Consider the following 21992-nt stretch of genomic DNA (forward strand, 5'->3'; position numbering starts at 1 on the left):
CTTATGTTTTTAAAGGGTGAAGAAATGCCCCTGCTCCCTTGCTGTTTTCCAACTCCCAATAACAGGGCTTTGATAGTCCCCCAAAAAGGGCCAAGGAACCATCGTTACGTGGGCTTGCATGCAATGTACAGTTTGATCCCCAAAAGCTAGGGGAAATAGTGGACACAGGTACAACAGGAAGAGGGTTTGGAGAACTTCAATTCCACTGCATTCCAATTCGTATCTACCGCAAATTGTCCTGCTGTGTGCCACTCTCCATCTACTAAGCAAGGGCCATTGCTTGGTTGGTAGAACATCTGCTTTCCATGCAGAAGTTCCAAGGTTCAATGTTCGGTGTCTCTAGGTAGGGCTGGGAACATCTCCTGTCTGAAACCCTGGAGAGCTGCTGCCAGTCAGTGCAGACAATACTGGGTGAGGTGAAACAATGTACTGACTCAGTCTATGGCAGCTTCCCATGTTTCCAAGTGTGTTGAAAATGGCAGCCTTCGTTTGCTGTGTCCCTTCTTGCTTAAGGGGACAAATACAACAGAGAGCAGAAAACAGTAAAAGCATACACACAACTTTATTGGTAAAAACAGTAACTGTTACATAAGTAATCTAAAAAGCAGCTTAACAGCTAATGTGCCAGTTTATACTGAATACTGAATTCAGAAGATGAGAGATCCTGATCTACGATAGCCATTGTACTACTTTCCAGAAGTTGGAGAACTGCAACTCCCATCAGCCATAGCTAGCATGTCCAATTGTTAAGGAAGATGGGAGGTATAGTCCAACATCTTCTGGAGAGCATTGCATTGGCTACTCCTGTCCTAATCACAGAAATAATGTCCAAATTGAACAATTCAGTCCGATTATCAGAAAAGCCCTGACTGTGATCTGAGTATTCAGATGTTTGTGATAACTCCTCAATGTCCAAAATAAGGTTTATTGCCCTTCATCTTACAGAGGGGGAAAAATCCATTTATCTAGCCTCTCCCAAAGGCAGGTTCCACATCAAGCTGTCACTAAAACAGATATTCTTCATGCAATCACCTTCCTAGGCTTAAAGAAAACCACTCACAACTGATCACCAATATGTTCAAACATGAATGTGGTCCCTGTCTGCATCCCTGAATGTCTGCAGAGGCTGCAGCTCTTACCATATTCCGTGCCATTATGATGTTCCCTCCTATGTGTATTCTCATGTTCATGAACGCTCGATTCATTCTTAAAACTCTCACCACAGTGCGGACAGCCATATGATCTATCCACTCTATGTGTTTGAAGTCCTATCTCGGTACCAAAAGCTAAACCTTTACAGGGGTTTTTTCTTCCCCACAAGTTCTTTGATGCACAGTCTGGTTTGATGATAGCATAAAGGTTTTTCCACAGACCAGGCATCTATAGGGTTTCCCTCCTGTGTGACCTTTTCTGTGGGCTGTCAGGCTGGATTGGCAATTGAAGTTTACTCCACATTCTTCACATTGATAGCCTGCCTGTGCGTGAACGATTTGGTGCAATCTCAGACCAGTAATGCAGCTGAAAAGCTTCCCACAGGCCAAACACGGGTGCCACGTTATATCTGCTGGAAATTCAGCAGCATTTCCACTGCTTTCCCCAGATTTTGAGCACTGGTTTTGTTTTTTCCCTTTGTGGATTCTCAAATCAGCAGCAAGACACTCCTCGGCTCTCTGTTCTTGTTCAAGGAAGATTCCAAGCAGACCAGGCACAGATTGATGCCTCCTCTGCCCTGTCTCATTTCCTTCTTGCCTCATCGGTTCATATTGATGGCCTAAGTTCTCTTCTTCCACTTCAGCCTCCATTCCGTCTCCTGGGGTCCCATACCGTTCTCCTCTATTCTCCCTCTCCTGCACATCAGCTGCTAAAACAAAGAAAAACCTCATGTTAAAGACACCGTGGCAGTTGGGAGGTTAATTTTTAGAAAGTGCATACAAGTTCATAAGTCTGATATTTCATTATGTTCAGGCTCCAACACTTCTTTCCAAAGTTTGCCTGCATGTTACAATGACAGTTCATTTTTCTCTCAACTGTACCCCAACTTCCTTAAGGAATTCTCGCCATTGTGCTCATTCACCGGTAAGTTCACTGGCAGGGATGGGTTCACTCAGGCCCAAGGGCTGAATGCAGCCCCCCAGGCCTCTCCACTTTGCCCTCAGAACTCCACCAAAGCCACACGGTCATCCTCTCTCCCTAGGCCATGCTATGGGTTTCCTATGATTTTTCTTATATTTGGCCCTTTTGAGGTCTCCAAGGGTGAACAAAATGTGTAAAAATCGGAGACAGGAGTTTATTTTGTATAGAAAAAAACCAGCTGGAAGCACAGCTTAGCTGCTTACAGCTGCTATAAGAGTTACAGTTTCTTTCACTCCTCTCCCCTTTCTGAAGACTGGGCAATCTCTTGCCTCTTTGTTTACACAGCTGTCTGAGGACCGCTGCCCAGTCTGGGAAGATAGCCAAGAGGGAGAGGAGAGGAGAAGTGAGGTCTTTTTAAAAGGCTATAGCTCATGTCAGGCTTTTAGGCGACAGGAGCCAAACTTGTCAACTCTCAGGCAAGCCCCCACCGCATGTGCAAGCCTTGAGCTGGCCTATAAATGAGCCAGAATGAAGCTGTTTTTCTATGAGTCCTCCTACAAACATGGCCCAGTGCTAAGCTTGCTCCTGCTCAACAGATTAATGGAGGCTGGAGACAGAAATAATATATGGTATGTAGACAGACTTATTTATGGATACCGAAAAGAGATAAAGGGAAAGCCGTACAGCGTTTAAGGCTGTTAGAAGTAAGAGCCTTTTGGAGGCACCGTTATTTGACTTAAGGCATAGCCTGTTTAAATATTATGCCCTGGCTTATGGCCAGCTTTATAGCTTTCTATGAATTATGCACCGGCCAAGGCCACATATATTCTATGCGGTGGGGGCTTGCCTGAGAATTAGCGTCTCACACGCTCACACAGATAGCACGTATTTCCCCAAGTTGTTGAGGAATACAATAAAGAAAGCGGGAAAACACGTGACAGGGACAGGAAAAATAAGGAGAAAACTGAGAGGGCGGAAGGAACTTTGACGGGTTGGAAGAACAGGGAGCTTCAGGAAGAGTGACAGGCAACATAGAAGGAGGTTAGCCTTCGGGTTTGCAAGTCGCCCACCTGCGAGACAGAGATAGATCACAGTGCAATTCCTTGCCATCTGGGCCCCTCAGCAACATACTGAAAAAGTCTCACCTAGAGGGGATTCTTCTGTTTCTTCCAATCCGGCTCCTAATGGACAAGAGGGATTGTCTTCTTCCATGGCCCGTCCTCACAAAGAGCACTGCAGTAAGCACGATGAGAATTAACGATTTAGGCTACTGCAATGAGCCTAGAGAAAAGGAGAAAGCAACAACACAGAACTGAGTTCATTGGGACTTACTCCCTGGTAACTATCCATAGGAATGCAGAATTATAGTTTACAGCCACGCCATATGTTTAAAGCACATTTATACCACTTTAATCATCGGAGCTTTCCCCAAAGAATCCTGGAAACTCTCAGAGCTAAAATTCCCAGCACCCTTAACAAACGACACTTCCCAGGATTCTTTAGGGATCATGTGCTTTAAACGTATAGTGAACCTAAGAAGAGCCTGCTGGATCAGCATCCTGTTCCCACAGTGGCTAACCATATGGTCCAGAGGGAAGTCCATGAACAGGACCTGTTCAGTCCCAATAGTCGCAGATCTGGCGTCAATACTCAAAACCCAGAGAGGGAACATTTCACGCAACCAGCCCACCCTGAGCTGAAGTTTACCACCCTCCAACAAAAGAATTTCAAATCAAGTATCCAGGTTGAAATTGCTTACATTCCTTTTTAAAAGGCTCCTAGCAGGTTTGACCCTGTCACTTTTCCCTATATAGACACAACGGTGTCCACTCCTACTATGTATGTTAATTCCCATAGCAAACCAAAGTCATCAGCAATTACTGCTCTTGTGAATGGTCCCTTTGCTTGCCTTTTGCTGTACCAGTGGAACCTGGTCCATCAGGGCAAATGGGGTGCTGCCCTACCATCAGCCAGCCCCTCCGTGCTTGCCTTCATGCTTACAGCTAGTCAGGGGATTGCACTGCTTGTCATTTGCTCTGGCTCTAGCCACTGTGCCTTCTGCCCTACGAGTCCCAGAGGGCATCAGCCACCACTGTGCTATAAGCAGAATTTTCTGATGCAGTGGACTCTGGGGTCTGCTAAAACTGGACAAACAGACAGCTTGACTCCTAGAGTCAGTATCACGGTCTCTAAGGAACCATACAATCGTTAATGTCTTTTTTAAATAATGTTTTTAACCCTTTTTTAAAAGATGTTTTTAAAGCTTTTTTAAAAATGTTTTTAACATTGTTTTGTTTTAATGTATTTTGAGGTCTGTTTTTATGATGTTTTAAAGTGTTCTTAGCATTTCTGTTTGCCGCCCTGGTCTCCTGCTGGGAGGAAGAGAGGGGTATAAATCAAATAAATAAATAGTTTCTACTGTGAAAGATCCACCTCTGTTGTGCTCCAACACACACTCTGGAGTAGGATGATGGAAAAATTTGATTAAGTTTGCATTTAAAGCTGAATTTATCACATTTGTGTTTTCCTAAACAATATGAGACTCAAAACGCAGCCACCCTTGGAAATTTGCACTTGCGCAGATTTTGCAATGCAGTTCTCCAACCAAAGAATGGGTGCAAAACTGCATCTATTAGGGGGAAATGTGCATAAAGACGTAAAAACAACATACAAAAATGTATTATATTAGGAGAAAATGCTTGCAAAAGTGTGTTCATTAGTCAGAGCCGAATACAAACATGTTCTTGTTCGGAGAAATTTGCATTCAAATGCTGAAAAAAAATTGTGAGAATTTTTTAATTTGAAAAACTCACAAATTGCTGCACAAACATGGAGAACGGACTTTAAGAGTGGAAAGACAAAAAACTAAGAGAACCAAAATTGACAGATCTTTCCATCCCTACGCTGGAGATCTGTCCTTTTTTTTTTTTTTTTGAACTGAGAGTTGCGGCTCCCCCGGACCTCTGCGTTGGTACATCATATTGTTGCAAGGACACCACCACCCTTTCTTATTGAATTGAATGCAAACAGCAACCCACTCTCCCCAGCGCTTGTCCAACCATTTGCTGAGGTAGTCTTCCTCCTCCCCCCCCCATTCTTAGTCATCTTACATCCTGCCAACAAGGCAGTTTCTTCTGCTTTGCTCAAAGGTGCAAAATTCAGCCAGATCTCACCACAAAGCCTTCAAAGAACCACAATCTAGCCCCAAAGCAACACCCACTCCAGGCAGAATGGGGTGAAAAGCCTACAGTAAGTTAATCCCATAAAGAGAAAGGCAAGTAGAATCAGAGACCCCAACTTGGCACTCCTTTCTGGACATTCAGGCCTTGACCCTCACTTACCTTTCCCAAATTCCTGGTTGCAAATGAACCCCCCTGCAAAGGAGGCAGTTACAGCGTTCTTTCTGTCTCCTAATGGTCCTCCCCCTCTCCCAGCTGTGCATTTGCTCTGTTAAGTGGAGCCAGCTGTGAAGTAATTTCTCTAGCATTTGCAGGAACTGATAGGGTGGCTGGGAATATGGATTAAGATTACACCTGTGCGAGAGCCAGTGTGGTGTAGTTAGTGTTGGACTACAACCTGGGGGACCAGGGTTCGAATCTCCACACAGCCATGAAGCTCACTGGGTGACCTTGGGCCTCTCAGCTTCAGAGGAAGGCAATGGTAAACCACCCCTGAATACCACTTACCATGAAAACCCTATTCACAGGGTCGCCATAAGTCGGGATCCACTTGAAGGCAGTCCATTTCCTTGAATACATTCACCTAGGAGTAAGCCCCATTGAATATATTGGGATTTGCATCTCTGAGTAGATATTGTTAGGATTGCAGCCTAAATTTTATTATAGCTTAATAGTGCAAGGCTGTAAATGTTTTAACACAGCCTTTTGTATTAGTATCTAGGGAGAAAGATGTGAAAAAACTTTACTAACATATGATGTTATGTTCAAGAAGGATGCAGATAATGGCTCACTTCAAGAAGGATGCAGCAAACAAGAACAGGTTCAGAGGAGGGCAACAAGGATGATCGGGGGACTGGAAACAAAGCCCTATGAGGAGAGACTGAATGAACTGGTCATGTTTAGCCTGGAGAAGAGAAGACTGAGGGGAGATATGATAGCACTCTTCAAGTACATGAAACGTTGTCACATAGAGGAGGGCTGGGATCTCTTCTTGATCGCCCTAGAGTGCAGCACCTGGAATGCGCTCAAGTTGCAGGAAGCCAGATTTTGACTGGACATCAGGAAAAACTCCCTAACTTAGAGGCATACAACAATGGAACCAATGACCTAGAGGGGTAGTGGGCTCTCCGACACTGGAGGCCTTCAAGAGGCAGCTGTCAGGAATGCTTTGAGTTTGATTCCTACATTGAGCAGGGGGTTGGAGTCGATGGCCTTATAAGGCCCCTTCCAACTCTGTGATTTAAAGTTCACACTGCTTCTACATCCCTACTACCTCCCAATCCTCCACTGTCTCCCAATTATGCAATGGCTCAGTTAAATGGGTTGTAGGCCATTGCTATTGGGCTGGCAAGGGCTGCTAGGAATCGTAGCTCTCAACAATCACTTCACATCTTGCGGGAGTGAATTCCGTCGTTTTTACTATATGATGTGCAAAGAAATCCTTTCTTTTGTCTGCCCTGAATCTTCTACCATTCTGCTTCACTGGACAGCCAGGAGTTCTAGCATTAAGAGGGAGGTAGAGCAAAGCCACTTTCACATTATGGGAGAGGCCTTCAAAGCAGCTTCAGCTTTTCCTCTACAAGAGGTTCCTTTATACCAGGGATGAAGAGCCTTTCCAGCCAGCTGGCCAGATCCCTACCTTCCCCTCCACCAAGGGTTAAATTTGACATATTGTAAACCGCCCAGAGAGCTTTGGCTATGAGGCGGTATACAAATGTAATAAATAATAACAATAACAATAATAATGTGGCATCAGATGGCACTGCGCTTTGAAGCCCCCTTTTGCAAGAACTCTTTGGCTTTCCTGAGCACAAGAGCCTGCTGGATCAGGCCAAATTGGGAACCTCTGCCAAGAAATTAAATACCTGGGTTTGGCTCAGGCTCTCTACCCTCCTCTCCTCCGTAAACAGCTCTCTAAGTCCTTATGACTCCATCTTTGTGACTCTTCTCCTCCCCACAACAAACGGTGAGAGCTAATCAGCCACGCAAGGGGATTCATGCTGGCTTCGGATTGGCTGTAGCGACTACTGGCCTTGTGGATTCAAAGAGGACTTTTCATGCAAGCAAGGTGCTCTGAGCTGCAATGGCTAGATCGCTGCGGCTAGATTGGCTAGATGCAGAGTTATACTCTGGAGGAGGCCGGCTGCGAAAAAAGGAACTGGTCTGCATCCCGCCATCTATACATACCTGGTTGGGACTTCAGGTCAAAGGGCTGTTTGAAAGCCCTTTTGCAAATAGCCCCACACTGCTCTTTCTGCCTCCAGCCTGTTTGCAAAAGGGCTTTCAAGGCAGCACTGTGGCTGCATACACCTGTTCCCACTTCACTCCCCAATCCGGCAGGGTGCAGAGGGCTGTTTTGTCAGTGCATCCCCCACAAAGCAGACCCCAGCAGGGTTAAATCCCCCCTTCTCCCCTTGATTTCAGCTGACAAGATAGGTGGGCATGGTTTGGGGAAAGTGGCATTGAGGTACACGCACATGCAGCCCAACTGAGCTGCTGGGTACAGGTGTCTCTTTCACTGGGCACATTCCCCAGAGAACGCGCTGGGCAAAGCAGACCCCGGCAAGACTGAATCCCGCCCTCCCACCCATCTGTAGAGAGCACCTGGTGACATCACTAGTGACAGACATACAGATACAGTTTGAGGTGAAATGGCTTCGCCAGCCAAGTTGGACCCCCTGGAAAGTGTAGGGGAGCACACAGAACTGGGTCTTCTCTCCTCCCCCCATGAGCTGGAGTGACGACATCATCTGGCAGAGCGCTAGTTCAACTGATGCAGCCATGGCAAGCAAACTAGGATAGGAGGCTTTCAAGTTTAGCTGTGCCAGGTTAGTGCTGGGCAGGGGGTGGATAATACAGCGCCCTCCAGATGTTGTTGGACCACAACTCCCATCAGCCCCAGTGGCATGGGGCCCATGGGTCAGGGAGGATGGGAATTATAGCCAAGCAACATCTGGGAGGCCAGAGGTTCCCCATCCTTGTCTCATTGATTTTAAAACCAAAATGTCCAAGCTGGCGAAATTTTGGAAGGCAATGAACTGCTTGGTTTTCACGATGCCCAGATAAAGCCCTCCTCCCTCTTAAACCAGCTGTTGGGTACCACAGGGAACACACAGCATCATTATTGTCCAGCACACCAAACCCATTAATTGCAAACAACATTTAACAGGCACATTAAGAATGAGAAAGAACATGTCTACCCGAGAACAGCCCTGCAGGATCAGATCCATTCTAAATATGCTGTTGCTCATGTAGTAGAAGCAGCATCATAGGTCACCATCTATGCATTTTATTTACTTAAAAATCTCTTAAGTGATACATGATGCTTTACAAAGAACAGGAATGGCAGACCACTGGCTCCAGGGGCGTACAATCTAAAACACCAGAGAGAAACAACAGAGGGAGTGGAAAAGGAAGGCGGGGGAAGGACACGTGCTCATTTCAGCTGCATGTACTTTGGCTTAGTTACAAGCAAGGGTTAGGAATCAGTGCTTAATCCCAGAAAAGGTTAAGTTAAAAGGTGGGACCTTCAAGGAAATGAGAGGTGGTTGCTTGGAAGAATTCCAACAGGCCATTTCAGGCCTAAGGGGAAGTCAGTTTGGGGGAGCAGGGACCTTTGGTCGGCCAAAGGTGGAGGTTCTCAGGCATAGGGATACTGAGCTTGCCTTTTTTCCCTTAAAGCATTGGGGGGGGGAGAGATGACCCTCTCTACCTCCGTAAGCTATCTGGCTCTGGGATCAACTCCAGGGTCACTTCAACTATCAAGTCCAGGGCCCCTTCAGCTCTCTGGCCTCGGGACAGGTCCAGGGCCCCTTCAGCTGCCTGGCACTGGGATCTGTGCTGTGACAGGTCGAGGGCCCCTTCTGCTGCCTGGCCCCGGGATAAGTCTGAGGCCCCTGCAGCAGTCTGGCCCTGGGATCTGTGCCGTGATAAGTCGAGGGCCACTTCAGCTGCCTGGCCCCGGGATCTGTGCCGTGATAAGTCGAGGGCCACTTCAGCTGCCTGGCCCCGGGATCTGTGCCGTGATAAGTCGAGGGCCACTTCAGCTGCCTGGCCCTGGGATCTGTGCCGTGATAAGTCAAGGGCCACATCAGCTGCCTGGCCCCGGGATACATCTGAGGCCCCTTCAGCAGTTTGGCCCCGGAATGTGTGCCGTGATAAGTCAAGGGCCACTTCAGCTACCTGGCCCTGGGATAAGTCTGAGGCTCCTTCAGCAGTGTGGCCCCGGGATCTACACCGGGACAATTCCTGGGCCACTCCAGTTATCTGGCCCAGGGATCTGGCCCTCAATAAGTCCAGGGGCTCTTCCTGTACAGCACAGACAGGATGAGCTTCCTCCCACATGGGGCAGAGTGTGGAACTGCTGCCCCTCCCAATAGCGCTCTTGGGAGTTGACAGACTAAACTTGCAGCCTCTGTTCCTTAAAGAGGGCCTCTGCACGAATTCCTCCACCGGGAATAAAAAGGGGCAGTCCGGGGTTCGGGTGTCTGTTGTCCCCACAAAGTACCCATCTCCCCAATTAGTCCCTGGGCCTACTTCCCTTCGCCTCCAATTGCCATTCCAGTTTTCCTTCTCTCTGCTCTGTCTGGTGAGGCAGGTCACACAAATGTCTTGGCTCGCATCACCCCCCAAATCCACCCCTGGATCTCTTCTCACCCAAAGGGGCCTCGGCCCAAAGGGAGCACTACCACTGCAGGGGCCGCCAGTCTGGGAGCAAACCCCAGCAGTGTCCCAGGCAGACATCCAAGAAGGCAGGCCACTCTTTCCCAATTCTGAGGTTTCGTATGGTTTCGCCTCTTTGAGGCGTATTGCGGCTTCCCTGGGGGGCTTCTGTCCTCCTCCAGACAAGATGGATTCATCTGCATCTTCCGCTGGGTTGGAAACAAGAGACAAAAGGACAATATTTATTATAATGCTTACTAATAATTAAAAAACAAGGCATAGAAAGGAAGGAAATACGAGAGGAAAGTTCTTATATCAAATCTTTATTGTTACGGTCAAAGACCACCACAAAATAGACACACAAAACAATCATAAGAGGAAATTATCCTAATATATAGATGAATAAAATGCAATAAAATGGGAAAGTTCTTAAGGGAGAAAGAAGGAAATGGAAAGGGACCAGGGAGGACGGATGCAAGAAATTAGCAGTTTGGGGAGGGGGAGATAAGGTACAAGTTCAGTGTGAAAGGACTATAGGAGAAGAAATTGCAGGAGATAAGTAAAAATAATTTGAGAGGCCTGTAGGGATGGGAGAGTGGAACTATAAAAGAAAAAAACCTCTCCACTTATAAGAACATAAGAGCAGTCTTGCTGGATCAGGCCATCTAGTCCAGTGTCCTGTTCTCGCAGTGATCAACCAGATGCCTATGGGAATTTCTAAAGTAGGACCTGAGCACAACAGCACTCTCCCTTCCTTCAGTTTCCAGCAACTGCTATTCTGAAGCCTACTGTCTCTGACAGTGGAGGGAGAACACAGCAATTTTTGGATCAGCTAGAAGACCCCAGTTATAAAGTACTTACGTTGCAGGTTCTTTGAGCTTCCAGAAGGGCGGAAAGGAGAACTAACTGAGGTCGGCTCAGGAAGGAGTTTCACAGCTTCATTGAGCTCAAGTTGAATCGAGTGGAGGTAGGACTTCCTGTTTCCCTCTTCTCTCTTGACTGCTGAGGACAGTGGCCTCTTTTCAAGGTCACACAGAGTCTGGCCTGCTGTGAGCAAGCTTACAGCAGTCCCCTCAGATGCCACCTGAAAGAGTGAAGGCAAGGGGAGACCTTTCAGGGCAGGGCAATAGTGCCGGGCCCAATCCAGCCCTCCACCCATACTAAGAAGTCTTATTGGGTTGTATGCTGTGCTAATTCCACTCAGAGTAGGCCCACTGAAGTTAATGGACATGCCTAGCTTAGATGCACTTATTTTAGTGAATATACTCTGAGTAGCACTTAGATACAACCTATTGTTTACTGGATTTCTGGCCTGCCGTTCACTAAGGTTCCAGGGTGGGTTACAATATCAAGAGACTATAATAAATTGTTTCAAGAATGTTAATCTCCATCGTCCCTGACCATCGGTCACGCTGGCTGCTGCTGATATAGCCCAACAACATCTAGAGAGCCATATGTGTCCGTCCGTCCCCCAGTTTAGGTGAGCCGTTCAGTTTCTCTCGAACATCTTAACTGTCTGTATCCACCCAATGCTTCATATCCCCCCTGATGGACTATTGCTTATATTTCTCTCTCTCTCTCTCTCTGATGATTTGTGTGTGCTCGGTTCTGAAAAATGCCAAGTAAATAATTGGAATGAATGAATACAGCAAGGATTAGGAACCCATAAGACCTCCAAATGTTAATGGACTCCATCAATCCCAGCCATTGTGGCCAATGGTCAGGAAAGATGGAGGCTGCAGTACAACGGGCACAGGTACCCTTCCTTTCTGTAAAGAACAGGGGCCTTCCTAACATACTAGCAAATAACATGAGAGGAAAAAGCAGAGTCAATGTTCATGTGATGTGTTTACTGATTGAGAGATAACACCTTGCAGCTACCCTAATATTAAGATCAGGGGTACCTATCAGGTTGCAAGTGAGGGCTACTATAACCAGATCTAAGCTGTGAAGATGTGTATGTGTGTACCATTCATTCTGCTGCCTGTAAATTTGGTATTTTCTGTCCAAATGGCATGGAAATTACAGGCTTTCTACTATTCCTTCAAGGTGTTACGCCTGCCAGATTTCAAACATATAGGAGAAAAGGGCCTGTATAATCAGGAGCAGAAGTAGCAGCAATAGTAAGCATTTTCTAGACTTCTCATTTATTTCAGAAGAGGACTCAGCTGTTCCGCTCCTGCTCCACAAGTAGTAACAGAATGTCTGAAAATTCCATACTGACTGGATGGAAAACAGCCAAGTTACAAAAAGGAGAGTAGGAGAAATCAATGGAAGGCTGGCAGGATGTGTATTTTTATTTTTATTTTGTAATTGCTTCTGAAACAAGTATCCCACTTCCCCATTTGTCTGATATTTGGCAGGTCTAATGTCTGACAGGAGGCCTATAATTTCTATGCCATTTGGATTGAAACCACCAACGCTGCAAGCAGCAGAAGACTGGGTGGGTCTTCCATTGAAATCCATGTTTGTTTTTTAACACAGGGACTTACAAAAGATGAATGATCACCACATCTATAGCTAAGTGAATATAATGAACAAGTAAACACATCAATGAAAACTACTAAAATTAAATGTACAGTTTTTTAAAAAAAGAAAATACCTGTAACCCACATCTCATCACAAACCATGTCAATGTTTTTTGTAGCTTATGTAAACACCCTTCCAAACAAGAGCTTACCTAATAAAAACAGGACAACAGATAAAGCTAATTGTCCTCCTTGTGATGGTGGTCATCAGTTATGTGCCACGCATAACAACCATTAACTATCATTTACAGTGATGTGCAATCAATGCCTGTAAGTAACATTAAAAACAAACAATAGGTATGCATCAAGCCCTACAGATTGCCTCATGGGGTCCTGGATTGCCAACATGGGAGAAACAACCTTGCCTGGCCCTCTATGGATTCCCTTCTTCTGCCGCAAAAGCTCAACACATTGCAAACGGTCTCACCTGAATGGCATCAGGGGGCCCTCTTGACCACTTCTGTAAAAGGGAAGCTGTGGGTTTTTTATCCTCCATGGGTCACCTCACAAAAACAGCACAACGCTATGGAAAGGTAGAAGAAATGAGAGCATTTGAGATTGGAGGTAAGCACATGACAATCAGGGGCACCTATCAGGGCATCAGGCTGCAACTGAGAACTACTGTAACCAGATCAAGGCTAGGAAGAGGTGTATGTGTGCACCGTTCAACTGAATGGAATACCCAGACAGTGCTATGGAAAGCTAGAAGAAATGAGAGCGATTGAGACTGGATGTAAGCACATAACAACGCTTACTCAGCTTAAGACAGCTTGCAATATATAAAAATATCCACTAATAGGCAGAAAAACCCTTGAGGTTTAAGAACGCAACTATAGCCAACAGATATTTCTATCAAATTTTAAAAAGCAGGGAAATTGGGCGGCTATAGTGAATGCACCAGGGGAGCAGGAGACCTGACCTCCTCTCTGAGATATTGTACCGCCCTACAAATTTGTCAAAATGCAAACACAATTTGGGTTGGTCTTTCACAGTCCAATCCACTTGCTGTGTAGCTTGGAAGAATTTGGTAACATGTGTCTCTGAGCATATGGTGAGTGGTGGCAACACCTACCATCTCCAAAGACAGAGAATTACATTTTTGTATGTTTGTTGGTGCTCTTCTTACTTTGTTTCTTTCCTGTGTTACTAATGTTTCTACAGAGCATCTAACCTAGAAAATTACATTTCTCTCATTATTCATCCTAGAAATCTGTGTCAAATTTATTTTTATCTGTGAGAACAGGAATCTCCTAACAACTCTCAGCACCCTTCACAAACTCCCGATTCTTTAGGGGAAGCCATGACAGTTTAAAGCGGAATAGTAGCGGAATACATGTATGGTGTGAATGTGGCCTACATCCTACTCAGAGCAGACCCACTGAAATTAATGAAGCCTAAGTTAGTCATGTCTGTTAACTTCACTTGGTCTACTGTTGAATAGGAGTTAGTTGAATGCCACCCCATGTGCTTTAAATGTGCGTTGAATGTCCTTTAAATGTAGGGTGTGAATGAGACCTTTTTAACTTTGCCTTGCCCTGGCGATGCAGGCACACCAGGATGGGGATGGAATTGCAGCAGAGAGCAAATACTTTGGTTAGGAGCGCTTTGGACCCACAGCGAGAACCCCACTTTTGGAAACAGATTTCCAAGCAGATTTAAGCCACATCCACATCCATACCAGACACTTGTTCCACTTTAAATAGTCATGGCTTCCCCCAAAGAATCCTGGGAAGCGTAGCTTGTGAAGGGTGCCGAGAGCTGTTTAGGAAACAATCCTTCCCTTCACAGAGCTCCAGTTCCCAGAATTCTCCAGGAAGGGGGCCCAACTGTTAAACCACTCTGGCCATTGGAGCTCTGTGCGGGGAATAACAGCACCCTTCACAAACTACACTTCCCAGGATTCTTTGGGAGAAGCCATGACTGTTTAACGTGGAATAAAGGTCTGGTGTGGATGTGGCCCATCATGTTACAAAAGCGAGGCAGAGGGATTTAAAACCTCATCAAGGCAGGCTTGCACTTTGAACCAAAAGCCGTAAATAGGAACTGGGCTTCCTTCTCCTAGAAAGCTTTTTTAAAAAAAAAAAAGATAGAGGTGTGTCGAATATGGGGGACACATGCTTTACCCTCCCTTTATCGAGGTTTTAAATTCTTCTGCCCCTTTTTGGCAACGCACTTGACACTGCTTGGGAATTGCATTCTTAAGCCAAAAGCGGGGACGCCCTTACCGCAAGTTGGGGAATCTGCCAGGGCGATCCAACACTTTGGAAGCAGCGCGTTGGACCCACAATTATAATCTCCCCCTTTTTTGCGCTTATAGGACAAAAGCAAAAAAAATATCCGCCTGCCTGGACTGGAACCACCTGAGAAAATGCTGCTGCTCTTGTTACACGGATTCTCCAGAGCCCCCTATGGTTTTGCATGCAGAAAGGGATATAAAACGGGTAAATAAACATTTGCTCACCTAGGAGCGCCCCGCCCAGGCACCAGCCACGCCGTGGGGGGGGGGGAAAGAGAGCCCGGCGGAAGCGGGAATTTTAAAAAACTGCTGCCTGTGACGTTGTTTCCGGGGAAAGGGCCACAGGCGAAACAGAAAACCAAATGTGGCGATCCTGTCTAGGAATTGAGACTCAGTTCCCAAGCCTTTTCCGGCCGGGGGTGGGCGGGTGCAAAGGGAGGGCGGATCACTGTCCTTCCACTTTCTCTCTGCTGGGCATTTGCTCAGTGAAAAGTCAACCGGTGAGTTGGTTGGGATTGTCAAGGAAATTGGAGTGCCCAGCAAAAAAAAAGAAACCTCGGTTTGAAGGAGGAATCCAGACGTTTCTTTAAAACCCAGCTGAAAAGGTTTATATTCTGTCTCAGCAACGGGAAACCTGTAGCTGCCCTTCAGACTCTGTTGGATTCCCAACTTTCCCCCTCAACTCTGACCTTTGGCTGGGCTGGGCTGCGAGTGGAAGCGATGGGAGGTGGCAGTCCAGCAACGTCTGAAGGGCCACAGGCTCCCCATGGCTGCCAGCCGGGTGATTCGATGATGGTGTGAAGAGAACTGCACATAGGATTCTCTATGGTGTGAACTGCACATCCATCCATCTGCAGTCTTCTGCCTACCCATAGAATTCAGGAGGCACTTGCCTCGGATGCAGAGGGAAAGCTGCAGTTTAGTGGCAGAATATCTGCTTTGTTTGTAGAAAGTCCCGGCTTCAGCCCCCAGTAGGGCTGGGAGACCCTTGCCATTTGAAAGCCTGGAGAGTCACTGCCAGTCAGTACAGACAAAAACTGAGCAAGATGGGCCTGTGATCCGACTCAGAATAAGGCAACTTCCTATGTTCCACGGCTCATCCCCATATCTTGTCCCTGTGAATTCTAGATGACAGCATTTTGTGCGTCCTGAAACTATTGCCAATCAATTTCAATAGGTGCCTGAGAATTTTAGCATTGATGGGGTTTCTCCCTACTCTGGATTATTTTTTGTACAGTAAGGCTTGCATTTTGGCTGAAGCTCTTTTCACATTCTGACTATTCATGTGGTTTCCCCCCTGTGAATTCCTCAATGTAAGTAAGGGCTGGGCTTTGACTGAATTTCTTTCCGCACACCCAATGCGTATGTTCAGGGAAGAATGCAAAAAGACAATACCTCTAGTTAACAAGAGAGAAAGACCTCAATGGATGACTGAAGAAACTCTTAAAATGGTTAAAGAGAGAAGGAAAGCAAAAGGAGACAGAAAACATGGTTAGAACCCTAAATGCAACAATGCAGCGACTAGTACATAGGGACAAAGAGAACTATTACAATAGTTATTGTATAGAAATAGAAGAGGACAACAAAAAGGGAAGAACAAGAGCCCTATTCCTAAAGATTAGAGAAATGAGAGGGAAATTTAAACCAAGAGTAGGAATGTTGAATAATCAACAGGGGAACACACTGAGTGACCGAGATGAAATAAAAGGAAGATGGAAGCAATACACTGAAGAACTCTGTAAAAAAGATGCAAGGATGACAGGTTCATTCATGGAGGAACCATATGATGAAGAACCAGGAATTTTAGAATGTGAGGTAAAAGGTGCTCTTAAAATACTTGGAAGAAACAAATCCCCAGGAACACATTGCATACCAATAGATTTGTTGCAAGCTGCTGAGACTGAATCTGTCCAAATGTTGACAAAAATTTCTCAACAAATATGGAAAACTAAACAATGGCCCACAGAGTGGAAGTGTTTGATATACATCCCAGTTCCAAAGAAAGGGGATCCCAGGAAAAGCAGTAATTATCGAACTATTGCCTTAATATCCCATGCAAATAAAGTAATGCTCAAGATTCTACAACAAAGGCTCTTACCATATATGGAGCGAGAAATGCCAGACATCTAAGCTGGATTCAGAAAGGGAAGAGGCACCAGAGATCATATTGTAAACATATGTTGGATAATGAAATGGACCAAGGATTTTCAGAAGGAAATCACCCTGTGCTTTATAGATTACAGCAAAGCCTTTCATTGTGTAGATCATGAAAAACCATGGAATGCTGTAAAAGAAATGGGGGTGCCACAGCATCTGATTGTCCTGATGCACAACCTATACTCTGGACAAGAGGCTACTGTAAGGACAATATGGAGAATCCTATTGGTTCCCAATCGGAAAGGGTGTGAGACAGGGGTGTATTTTATCATATATTTGTTTAATATATATATTTGTTTAATATAGATGCAGAACATATCATACAGAAAACGGGATTGGACCAAGATGAAGGAGGTGTGAAAATTGGAGGGGGAAATATCAATAATTTAAGATATGCAGATGATACCAGACTACTAGCAGAAACCAGAAATGATTTGAAATGAATGCTGATGAAAGTTAAAGAGGAAAGCACAAAAGCAGGACTGCAGCTGAACATCAAGAAGACTAAAGTAATGACAACAGAAGAGTAACTTTAAAATTGACAACGAAGACATTGAACTTGTCAAGGATTATCAATACCTTGGTACAGTCATTAACCAAAGTGGAGACAATAGTCAAGAAATCAGAAGAAGGTTAGGTCTGGGGAGTGCAGCTATGAGAGAACTAGAAAAGGTCCTCAAATGCAACTGAAGACTAAAGTCAGGATCATTCAGACCACGGTATTCCCGATCTCTATGTATGGATGTGAAAGTTGGACAGTGAAAAAAGCGGATAAGAGAAAAATCAACTCATTTGAAATGTGGGGTTGGAAGAGAGCTTTGCACATACCATGGACTGTGAAAAAGACAAATAATTGGGTGTTAGAACAAATTAAACCAGAGCTATCACTAGAAGCTAAAATGATGAAACTGAGGTTTGGACACATCGTGAGAAGACATGATTCACTAGAAAAGATAGTAATGCTGGGAAAAACAGAAGGGAGCAGAAAAAGAGGAAGACCAAACAAGAGATGGATGATTACATAAAGGAAGCCACAGACCTGAACTTACAAGATCTGAACAGGGTGGTTTACAACAGATGCTACTGGAGGTTGCTGATTCATAGGGTCACCATAAGTCATAATCATTCTGAAGGCACATAACAACAACAAATCCATATGTGGTTCTTCATTGGTGTGAATTCTCTGAAGTTTTGTAAGATGCATTCTCACTAAACACCTTTCCACACTCTGCACATTTCTAGGATTTCTTCTCCATGTGAATTCTTGAATAAGCATCAATTTTAACTGGCTTACTAATGCTGGGATGTGTGTGTCATCAAGAAGTTTGTGAATTAGCATTGTTAAGCACATAATTAGCACTGTAGTTTTCTCTGTTTCATTTCCTACCACACTTTTTACGCTCCTCCCCCCGCCTCCAAATCATGTGTGTATATACTATATACCTATCACTCAGGATAACATTTCATGTATCTGACTAAAGCTTATGCTATATTTAATGTCTTCAGTTTTGTATACCCTGTGCCAGCTAATGATTTTAAGCAAGCTGTTATAGCCTTAAGTTAATCAATATATATTCAATATGTATTTGTTAGCAAAACCTGGAGGCTTGTATTCCCCTTTCAGGCCCCAGCAGCTTTGGGTATGTCAGATCACCTCATAGCCACCTGCAGCCTAATCTAGGTGTTTTAATGAGGATATGATGGCTTGCCCAGTATGATGCTGGGAATGTACCTTGTTAGTTAGAGAAATATCAAAGGAGTTCAATTAGGCATAGGTTCAAGTATATCAGTAGGCAGTTCATAGTTGGCTTGCCTAGTATGATGTTAGAAAGCACCTTGTTAGACTTCAGAGAGTCCTGATAGGCATAGATTCAATGGATGGGTCGAAGGACGGTCAATGAGCAGATAAAGAGAACTTTGCTTGTTAGTAAAGATGGAGATAAAGATGGTAGCCATATAGTTTGCCAAGAGAAGATGTCAAGGTGCTCCAAGAAAGATATTATAGTTTTCTAGCAATTAGTCTGCTTTGAAGGTGTTCTGTGAAAAGGTCAGAACAGCCAATTATATGCAACATATGTTACTTCAAAGTGTATAATCTCATTAATCATGTATGTAACCTCATGTGTATGCCAATAGTATGTGCCAAGATTTATGCTATATAACCATGACCTGTGCCCAGTATGGGTGTTCAGTCTCTGACGTCCGCTACTGCAGAGCGGTGGGACTGATCCACTTTTATTGGGAATACTTGGCTGAATGCTGTAAGTTACTCAATAAGTTTTAACTCTTTGTAAGCAAACCTCTTGTCTGCATCTCATCTCTGGTAATCCAAAATTACCCTGAAGGAATACAATTGGCGACGAGGATGGGATTGCCAGACTTGAGTATGTTTAGATTTAGGGGGAAAGAGGAAGTAACGGAAGTCAATGTGCAAAATCGCCTTCTGGGCTGGCCGCAACATGAAAGTTGGGGGCCAGTGGCCAAGGAGATATCTGTACTGATGGGACAGATGGCTTGGCCAGAATTAGAGAAAGACTGCACACCAGCTGGTCTGGTAACAGCTGTTGAGTCCCTAAAGCTGGAAAAGTGGTCAGCTAGGGAGGAACAGCGTGCAGGGACTCTAGCTTGGCTGTTGCTGACAGCTGGGCAACCTGCTGGGCAACAGGAGCTAGGAAAAGAAGAAGACATCAAAGTCCTGATTAGGGAAACGTTGCAGGACAGTCTTGCCACTAATGAAGCACAGGAAGACTGCACATCAGCTAGAAAGAAGAGCAGGATACGGAACCTGTGGTGTAGAGCTGAAAAATGGGCAGGAAGGCTAATTCATCGAGCCCAGAAGAAATGCCTGAAGCATGCCAAAGTGCGTAGCATCATCACCTCTCCGGAAACTAAAGATCAGGGAGAGGGGGAAGGTGAGATGGCAGCTAATCCTCTCTCAGAGAAGGGAGAGTGCCAGGAAAAGAGCGTCTCTGGAGAGGAAAAGGAGACCCCATATGAGGAAGAAAATGCCCCGTCTGATCAACTGCTGCAAGGGGGTAAGAGTGGCCCAGGAGTCCAGCTGCAGGGCACCCAGAATGGGCAGCTGGAGGGAGAAGACTATGAAAAGTGGCAGTCAGCAGCAGAGGAAGATGAAAAAGAAACTGTGTTCATCCTGGAGCCTGCTGGGGGGCAGGACAGCAAAGAGCTGGAAATCAAGCCCCAAGTGTTGAAGAAAGATGAAGCTCCCTATGAGGAGATGGGAGCCCTGCCGGAGCCGTGGCAGCAAAGGGGAGAGATATGTGAGAGCCTCTCTGAAGAGAAAGAGACCCCCTGTGAGGTAGCAGCCTTATCTGTGCAGCTACGGCAAGAGATCAAAAGTGACCCAGACGTCCAGCTGCAGAGCACCCAGCCTGGGGTGGCTGAAGAGGCCGAGATGGTGAATGAAAAGCTGGAGGGGGTGGATTGCGAAGAGTTGCCGTCAGTAACAGAGGAAGAAGAAGAAGCCGTGAGTATGCCAGCGCCTGCCAAGGAGGACTGCGGAGAGCTGGAAGGAAATCCCCTGGTAAGGGAAGAAACTTTAGAGCAAGTTCAAGTAGGGGCTGAAGAGGAAATGCTACCGATGAATTCCTCTGCTCCGTGCAAGAAAATACAGGAGAAGGAATGTGTGGGAGATGGGCAGCTGCTGCCAGCTCCCTTCACTCTGTGTGTTAGAGAAACAGAGCAGGGAGAGGGAGGAGCATGCCCACCAGATCTTTGCGTCCTGTGTGCTCCTGTTACAGAGACAGTGCCGAAAGAGAAGCCCTTCATTCCCTGTGTCCAAGCGGAGCTTCCAGTACCTGCAGAGATGAGTGAGTTAAAATCCCCCAGTAACATTGCCCCTGGGATGCGCCGTGAGGATCCCATAAAGGGAGAAGCAGGTCCTATGGTGAAGGCAGTCCATGGGCGCATTCCAGCCGTAACAAGTACCCCGCGCCCTGTGAAGGTTAAAAGGCACAGGGATGGTTGTCTACATTTGTTTGAGCCTCTGAGTTATTGTGGAAAAGGACAAAAGCAATTTCTCGCTGCCGACCTGGGAGGGTTGGGGCAGCTAATTGCAAAGAAGATTCCCCCCGATAAGAAGGACGCTGGCTTGCAGCGGGGAGCGGCCATTGCCCACCAGCCAGAAGACCAAACTTTCTCTTGGGAAGAACAGCAAGGTCAGCCAAGTCAGGGGGTGGAATGGTGTGCTGTTTGGGCAGTGATCACAGGTGAGACAAGAGTGTCCCTGCATGTCTACATAAGCCCCTGGGCAAAGAGTAAAGAAGTAAAGAAATGGGCAGAAGAGGAAGGGGTGGCTTGGATCTACCCTCCAAGAGCAGCCGCCCTAATCAAAAGAACTAGCGGTCTGAAACAGCAAAACCTGGAAGAAGCCAGCCATCTATTCATTCAGAGAGGGCTCCTGGGGGGAGGGTCACCCATGGAGCGGCTTGTGAATCCTCCTTCGCTTCAGGAAGCAGGGGGGCACGTGTGGGCACAGCTGCTGGAAGTCGTTGGCTTAACAGCAGAAGAGATCCCTGGATGGCCTCTTCAACAGAAGACCTGCTGTGTGCTGCCAAGGAAACACCGCTGTTCGTGGAAGAGGAATCCTGGCACCCTGCCTGTGGCCGAAGAAATCAGCTTGAACTAGAACCTCCTGAAACCCACGATGGGGAAGAGCCATGTGGATGAAGTTATGCACATGAAACTGTATGCTGGTTTGTGAGTATGAATTTGTTTAATGCTGGCAGTGTTGCTATGCATATGTAACTGTGTGCGATAAGAGCACTTTCTCGATTATTTTAGCATTGCCTTTAAAAAAAAGGGGGCTGCTGAATGCTTAAGATTTATTATGGTGTGTCTGCTAGTATGTGGGAGTGTGTATAGTTGGTTGGGGGGAGGGAGAGAATTAAGTTCTTTGTTCTTCCTTTTTCAGTTCTGATACAGCTCACTACATGCTTGGATAATCTGCTGCATTTCATTGGTCTGGACAGCGTCTGAAGTTAACTCAGCTATAGCCTGGCCAAGCTGGAAAATCTGCTCATTGATGTCTCATCATGCTGATTTTAATAAAAGTTTATTGTGTGCATTTTATGATTTTAAACGAAACCAAGCAATTGCAAGAATCCCTACAGTCAGTAGTCACCCCACAAGATACTGAGG

The 21992-nt window shown here is 45.8% G+C and overlaps 2 protein-coding genes across 4 annotated transcripts; both read right to left on the reverse strand.

Annotated features, from left to right (window-relative positions):
- Positions 1–543: 543 nt before the first annotated feature.
- On the reverse strand, positions 544–5528 carry LOC133381347 (zinc finger protein 737-like). 2 transcript variants are annotated; one of them, XM_061620357.1, is made up of 3 exons: positions 5415–5528; positions 3219–3354; positions 544–1858 (listed from the first exon to the last, which is right to left on the reverse strand). In XM_061620357.1, the coding sequence occupies exons 2-3, from the start codon at positions 3283–3285 to the stop codon at positions 1287–1289; spliced, it is 639 nt and encodes a 212-aa protein (XP_061476341.1). In that variant the 5' UTR covers positions 3286–3354; positions 5415–5528; the 3' UTR covers positions 544–1286. The 2 variants fall into 2 exon arrangements, with proteins under 2 accessions (XP_061476341.1, XP_061476339.1); XM_061620355.1 differs by having other exon boundaries at positions 544–1861; positions 5415–5527.
- Positions 5529–8521: 2993 nt separating this feature from the next.
- On the reverse strand, positions 8522–15014 carry LOC133381346 (uncharacterized). 2 transcript variants are annotated; one of them, XM_061620353.1, is made up of 4 exons: positions 14904–15014; positions 12870–12965; positions 10776–10998; positions 8522–10123 (listed from the first exon to the last, which is right to left on the reverse strand). In XM_061620353.1, the coding sequence occupies exons 2-4, from the start codon at positions 12936–12938 to the stop codon at positions 8961–8963; spliced, it is 1455 nt and encodes a 484-aa protein (XP_061476337.1). In that variant the 5' UTR covers positions 12939–12965; positions 14904–15014; the 3' UTR covers positions 8522–8960. The 2 variants fall into 2 exon arrangements, with proteins under 2 accessions (XP_061476337.1, XP_061476338.1); XM_061620354.1 differs by lacking the exon at positions 14904–15014 and adding an exon at positions 14668–14897.
- Between the last annotated feature and the right edge of the window lie 6978 nt (positions 15015–21992).

This window comes from Rhineura floridana, chromosome 3 (assembly GCF_030035675.1).
Source record: "Rhineura floridana isolate rRhiFlo1 chromosome 3, rRhiFlo1.hap2, whole genome shotgun sequence".
Taxonomy (NCBI): domain Eukaryota; kingdom Metazoa; phylum Chordata; class Lepidosauria; order Squamata; family Rhineuridae; genus Rhineura; species Rhineura floridana.

Coding starts and splice junctions, on each gene's coding strand:
- LOC133381347 (XM_061620355.1), bottom strand. CDS start 3,285: ATGGAAGAAGACAATCCCTCTTGTCCATTAGGAGCCGGATTGGAAGAA. Junction 1,862..3,218: donor AACAGAAGAATCCCCTCTAG/GTGAGACTTTTT, acceptor TCTTTGTTTTAG/CAGCTGATGTGCAGGAGAGG.
- LOC133381346 (XM_061620353.1), bottom strand. CDS start 12,938: ATGGAGGATAAAAAACCCACAGCTTCCCTTTTACAGAAGTGGTCAAGA. Junction 10,999..12,869: donor GGCCCCCTGATGCCATTCAG/GTGAGACCGTTT, acceptor TCACTCTTTCAG/GTGGCATCTGAGGGGACTGC. Junction 10,124..10,775: donor AAGCTCAAAGAACCTGCAAC/GTAAGTACTTTA, acceptor TTTCCAACCCAG/CGGAAGATGCAGATGAATCC.